The 6,324-nt window shown below is 61.5% G+C and overlaps 1 protein-coding gene across 1 annotated transcript; it reads right to left on the minus strand.

The window, feature by feature from the left end:
* Positions 1 to 396: 396 nt before the first annotated feature.
* On the minus strand, positions 397 to 4,037 carry HSPB8 (heat shock protein family B (small) member 8). Its single transcript, XM_085076120.1, has 4 exons — positions 3,904 to 4,037; positions 3,144 to 3,813; positions 2,033 to 2,096; positions 397 to 1,182 (listed from the first exon to the last, which is right to left on the minus strand). Exons 2-4 carry the CDS (start codon positions 3,520 to 3,522, stop codon positions 1,023 to 1,025), a joined length of 603 nt encoding a protein of 200 aa, XP_084932246.1. The 5' UTR covers positions 3,523 to 3,813; positions 3,904 to 4,037; the 3' UTR covers positions 397 to 1,022.
* Between the last annotated feature and the right edge of the window lie 2,287 nt (positions 4,038 to 6,324).

Below are 6,324 nucleotides of genomic sequence, written 5' to 3' on the forward strand. Positions count from 1 at the left end.
AAGGCTGTGCTCACAACCCAACAGAAACCTTCTGCCATTCCATTGGGAAGTGCTTCCCGTGGAGCTGCAGGTGTGGAGCTGGCGTGGTGAGGTGGAAATGGGGATGGGATAAACCCAACTGCCCCAGCTCAGAGCCTGGGGCAGCATCCCCAGGCAGGAAGAACATTTTCAACCCCTTGAGAGGGTAAGGACAGGATGAGTCTGTGCTCCTGCCTTCCCAGCCCAGGGTTAGCTGGGATTTGGAATTCCCCATCAGTGCAGGCATCCCCACACATCTCTTGTCCTTCCCTCCATGGCAGGCTGGGAGGTGACACAAGGTGACATCCCCCCCTCCTCCCCACCACCCTCCTGCAGCCCCCTGCCCAACCCACTGGCTCAGCCAAGACAAGCAGAGGCTAAGAACATCAACTGGGTTTTATTCCTCAGGTCTGACAAGTAAAAGCACAAATTCTCTTTGGAAATAAGGAAAAAATAAACCCAAAAAACATCACCAAAACCCCAAACCAACGTTCAAAGCACGCGGACGGTTTCTCAGGATGGAGGCCACACCATCGAGCTCCGCCGCTGGACACACGTCCTTTGCAGAGATGTAATTTAAAAAAAGAAAAAAAACAAAAAACAAAACAACAACTCATGGAGGAGGAAAAGACATAGAGCTACGGCTTTCCATGTCAATTTTAGAGAAAAAAAAAAAACCAGGCCCTTTTTTGCTATTGTTATAAATATCCCATCCGAGCGACTCGGAGCAAACGATAACCATAAGGAGGAACATCCTTTCTGCTTGGCCCCGTGGGCACAAAATCTCTACCGGCACCTCAGAGCGCTACAAGCCCTCGGGGACGGTGGCCTTGGCACCCGGAGTGTGCCCCGGCTCTCCGCGGGGGTGGCGGGTGCTGCCATCCCTGCGAGCGGCACCCGTCACCCTTGCCGGAGGCTGTCAGGACGCCGCGCCGCAGGGGACAGGGGGGCAAAGGGGACAGGGGACAGGGGTGCCGGGGCGCGGGAGGGCCGCGGGTGGCCGCTCAGGTGCAGGTGGCCTCCTGGCTCTCGACGGGGATCTCGCTGCCTCCGCTGCCCTCGCCGTACTGCTGGTAGGGGGGGATCTGGGGCGCCTCGATGATCAGCAGCCCCTCCGGGGACAAGGAGGCGAACACCGTGATGGGATCCACCTCGTAGGGCAGCCTGCGGGGCGGCAGGAAAGACGGGGCGGGTTAGCATGCCGCACGGCCGGAGGAGCCCGACCCTCGGACCCGCAGCGTGGGGGGCTCGGCAAAGCCTCCGTTGTCACCGGAGCGCCTGGGAATGCGAGGGGGATATTTCGGGCGGGCTCCTGGCCGGCCTGGCCCCGCGGGAGCTCTGGTTAATCTCCGCGGCAGATGTGTTTGACGGGATGTCAGCGCCGCTTGCGCTGCCGCGGCGCAGAGTAAATCCCGGCCGTGCCGCAGCCCACGTCAGCCGCCAGCCTTGCCCGTAAAAGGAGCCGAGCGCCCTGCTCGCCCCAGCTTTCCCGGGGGAGGTCGGGATGCACGGGGCTCCTTCAGGGCGGAAGAGCGGAGCTGAGCTGCTGCCAGCCGAGGAAACCCTTCCCATGCCCTGGGCTTTGATGCTTTTCCCCGTTAACTGGGTCTGCCCCCCGCATCGGTCGGGGCTCGCCGGCCTCTGGGCTCGCCTTTGCGGTTGTTGTTGCCAAAGCGAGCCGCGGGTGAGTCAAGGCGATAGGGATCTGCCTGACATCACGGAGATGCAGGGATAGGCAGGGATGTGCTGCGGGGCTGGCAGGGCTGTCAGCCCGCCGTGCCCTGCTGCACCCCGCGGGTGGCTCCTCCTCGCAGCCCCGGGCGCGCAGGAGACTGAGAAAGCACCTCAAAAAAAAGGCCTCCTCCTCCTTTCCCTCCCTTGGGAAATCCCTTTGCGGCCCGAAGCAGCCAGGCACGTGCTGCAGAAGGGCAGATTTTGGGGTGGGAAGAGTCCCTGCGTGTGTGAGCTGGGGAGCAGGGACTGGCAAAGCTCAGCCAGGCCGACCGGTACCTACTGGATTTTCTTGGTGAAGTTCTTGGAGACGATCCCTCCTTCCACCTGCTGCTCCTCGTGTTTGCCTGCAGGGAAGGCCAACACCCCGCATCAGCACCTCACCAGGAGATTATTTTTTCCCCAACAAACAACAACAACAAATAAACACAGCAGGAAAGTTTTCCGAGCAGCTGCTTCCCTTCCCTGGTGCAAACCCTTCCCCTAGGGAGGGCTCAGGAAGCCTCTCCATGTGGGGAAGGAGATGCTGGACACAACACAGCCATATTTCCAGTGGGAAACTAGGGTCTCAAAGGCTGCAAAGAGCTGGGGCTTAAGAAAAAAAAAACGAAAACAAACAAACAAGAAAACCTTTGGAGGTGGCAGCATCCCCCTCAGCCTCACTCCCCAGGATGGGCTCCTTTCCACCACTCTGCCAGGCAGGAGTCCCCTGTGCCCAGAGCATCAGCCAGAGGCTGCCCGAACTCCCCTGACCTGTGTTTCCCACCCCGTGATGTCCAAATAAACACCCAGAGCTGTGTTAGCTGTGTTAGGGCAGCCTCCAGCCCTCCCTGCTGATCCCAGCCCGGAGGACCCAGGGACAGTGAGAAATGTCATTGCCAGGCTGACTGGACACTGAAGACACTTATGAGCACCCCAGATGTGCTGCACCCCACACCCGCTGTCCTCCCCATTAATCGACTTTTCAGGGATGTATTTCTGGCCGGCTCAGAGCCGGGCTGGGCTGGGGGCTGTGGAGCAGCTGCTCCTTCTTCCCAGCCTCTCCCTCGGCCCCTTTAAAGGGAATCTCCCTCCGTGCCGGCCTCACCCTGGCTATAATTAACCAGGCAGAGCTGGGGCCCCTCTTGGCCGCTCGCTGCAGGGTGCTGCCAGCCAGGGCAGAACGCAGGCAGATTTACCCCAAAGGACACGTGTCCTTTCTCGTTTTGGCAGCAAACCAGCATGGCCTGTGAGCCCGATCCCCCCCCATGACACCCAAACTGCCTCTGGAGCTGCCCCACAGACCCCTCCCGGGCACGGGGCTGCTGCCTCTGCCTTAAAACAAAGGCCATTTTGGCATTTCGCAGCAATTCCTTGCGCCGGCAGTGCCACCTCCCCGGTGCCTTGTCTCTCACCTGACACCTCCACGTATCCATCCTTGGTTTTGACCGTCAGCTCCTCGGGTTTGAAGCTGTGCACGTTGACACACACCTTCCAGGGCTCGCGGGGAAAGGGCGCGGGGCTGCGGCTCTCGGGGTACCCCCCGAAGTGGGCGCCGTAGGCGGGGGCCATGGGGGGCGTGCGGCCGATGCCAGTGCGCAGGGGGCCCGGCCAGGTGGTGGTGAGCCGGGGCCGAGCCCAGTCGGGCCAGTCCGCCGTCAGGTCCCCGGGGAAGGGCGACAAGCCGAAGTCATCGTCCAGCAGGCGCGAGGTCAGGCCGGGCTCCCGGAAAGGGTCGCGGAGGCTGCGCCTGCCGGGGTAGTGGCAGGAGAAGGGCATCTGGCTGTCGGCCATGGCTTCCTTCGGAGGGGTCTGAGCGCGTCCCCGGGGCTCTCCAACGGAGCCTCAGCCTCTGTGCGGCCGCTCCTGGCTGCAAACTTCCCCCGGGAGCCTGTCCCGGAGGAGACGCATCCACCCCGGGTGGGACGTGGGTGCGCGGGGTCGGTTCCTCCTGCCCGGCACCAGGTGAAGGACGACGAGAAAATCAATTCGGGCTGAATCACCGGGAGCTGGAAGAGCGCAGGAAGGACGGAGGGAGCTCTCTGGCCGCGAGAAAACGCTTCCTGTCTGGCTGCGATCCCAGGACTGGGGAGAGGAAAATAAAACTTCTTGTCAGGAGAGAGGAAAAAAAATAATAAAACCAAATATCCTGAGATTAAAAAGCTTCTCTCTCACTTCTCACTCTCCAGCACTTTATGGGCAACTTTCCCTGTTGCTCCCGGGTGAGAGCTGCAATAAATGCCTGAGCCTGGAGCCCAGAAACTTCTCTAACCTTCCAGCCGTTGGGCGAGTACTATTTATATGGATTTCAGAGGAGGGGGGTGTGTGTTTTGCAAGTCCTGCCCTGTCAGCCGAGTATTTTGGAGAGGATGAAACAGCCGTGGAGAATTTGGGCAGTGGCAGCTGACCTCTCCTGCTGGCCCCAGGATCCCGGCTGCCACGGGGCCACGGCGCTTCGGCAGCTGCCCCAGCCCCTGCCGCCCCCTCCCGCTGCTCTGCCCGCCCAAAATAGCCCCCAAGCTCACTCAGGGCTGGCTGCTTTCACCCCAGTGTCACCTGTTAAAAATACCGTGGTGGGGCTGACCGAGCTGCTCCCCTCACTGTAAAGCCACGTGTCCCCACGCCACCGAGTACCACTGTGCCGGGAAATGGGTCACTGTACCGGGAAATGGGACCCCAGGGCTGGGTGCTTGGGGTGTGTGGGGCAGGGGACAGGATGACCCTTTCCAGCAGTGGTCACCTTCACCAGCTGGGCCCTGGAAACATCCCCTAACCGCAGGAAGGACAGAGACCCCGGGCAGGGGAGATGTCCACGGCTCTGCTCAGCCTCCTCCTGGCCCTCCTCCTCCTCACCCCACCGCATGCCCCGGCCCTGCCGCAATCGCGGTGCGGGCAGGGCGAGGCGTTAATCACAGCCGCGGCCGGGCTAATTACAGGGCAGCGGCGGGAGCGGGCTGCGCGCTGTGGGAAGAGGCGCGGCAGCGGCACTGGAGGGGGAGCTCCCAGCGAGCATCCAGCCGGGAGACACAGCCCCGAGCAGGGCGACAGGCAGGGGGCACGGCTGGCAGTGAGGGTCCCCATGGGGGTGATCCAGGCACGGCTGTGGTGGGCGACAGGATGTGCTGGAGGATGGGATGTGATCGATAAGGGACATGTTGGATACAGAGCCACTTCCTCATACCGCATCCTGGCTCTGCATCATGCTCCTTCTCTCCAGCATCTGCAATTTTTCTAATGGACTCAATGGAAGTAATTGCAGCAGGAAGACTTTGATGCAGCGCAGGCCGTGCAGGGATCCAGGCACTGGTCACTCCGTGACATTAATCACGGCGGCATGGCTGGGGGCAGGGAGCTGCCTCTCCTTGGCGAGGGCAGGGCTGTCCCCCGTGCGTGGACACACCTGGGGGGTCTCCCTGGGGTCCGAAGGGATGCCTGGAGGTGCCCGGAGAGGTGCCAGGTGCCAGCTGAGTACCCTGGTGCAGGAAGGCAGATGCTGGAGGAGAGACTGAGCATCCCACTCCACTCCCTTGTCCTTCCCGGCTACCCCTGCCTGGCTGGGGGCTCCTGCTGCCCGCGGGTGACAGTAGTGGGACATCGCCACACACAGCTTGAGTTCAGCTGGGCACCTCTCAGCTTGGCTGGGAGCAGGATCGCCCCAGCACCCAGCTCTGCACCCACTTGGGCAAACACTGGCGCACGGGGTGAGAGGGACAAGCCCCGGGGAGGTTTCAGGCAGTCCCACGATCCTGCCGTGTTTCCAGGAGCCTCATAACATCCCCCATCCCACGTTTCCCACATAGCTCCAGGCCATCCTCCCTCCCCGGCCAGGAATTCTTCCTGTCGCCTAGTTCATCCCGATTAGTCACACGTCCCCTCCTCCCGCCTGCTCTCACCCTCTCTGGGCCATCCCAATTTAGCTCCTGTTGTCATTCCAAACCTCCCGGCTGCCTCCCACCACCGAGCCACCCCACGACATCAGCTCTGGGGAGCATGAAGTGCCCTCGCAGCCCCCCTTCTCCTCCGAGTGACCTGGGGGTGCTGCCCTGTGTCCCCACGACCCATCTGTGCCACGGCCAGACCTTTCCTGGGTGCCCATCTGAGCCCCATTGAGGACAGCATGGGGACCTGGTTCAGTGATGCTGCTCCCCTGGGGTGTTTCCAGGGTGCCTGACAGTCCTCATTGCTCTGTTGCCCCTAGCTCCTGCCCAGAAGGTGACCACGGCAGGGAACTCTGTGTAGGGCTTGGAGCAAGGGCTGTGCAGGATGGGAAGGGTACAGCCCCAAGGAGATCACCGGTGAGCCCAGCGTGACCTCCAGGGACAGACAGACTCATTTCTGGCTTGGCCTCCCAGTGCCTGAACAGGGTGGGGGATCCAAAGTGCCTGGCAAAGGGCAGCAGGAGCCAGGCCCAGCAGGGAAAGGAGAGCTGCCAGAAATACTAGCCCACAACTTATTTTGCTTCAGCCAGTGCCCTGAGGAGCCAGTCCTGGGCAGCTGGGAGTGGAGGCACATGCCCTTCCCTGGGAAGCAGCTGAAACAACCCGAAATATCCCACCGCACGCACTTGTATGCAAAAGGAACATGATGCAAAGGAAA

This window comes from Lichenostomus cassidix, chromosome 15 (assembly GCF_008360975.1).
Source record: "Lichenostomus cassidix isolate B80296 chromosome 15, HeHo_3.0, whole genome shotgun sequence".
Taxonomy (NCBI): Eukaryota; Metazoa; Chordata; class Aves; order Passeriformes; family Meliphagidae; genus Lichenostomus; species Lichenostomus cassidix.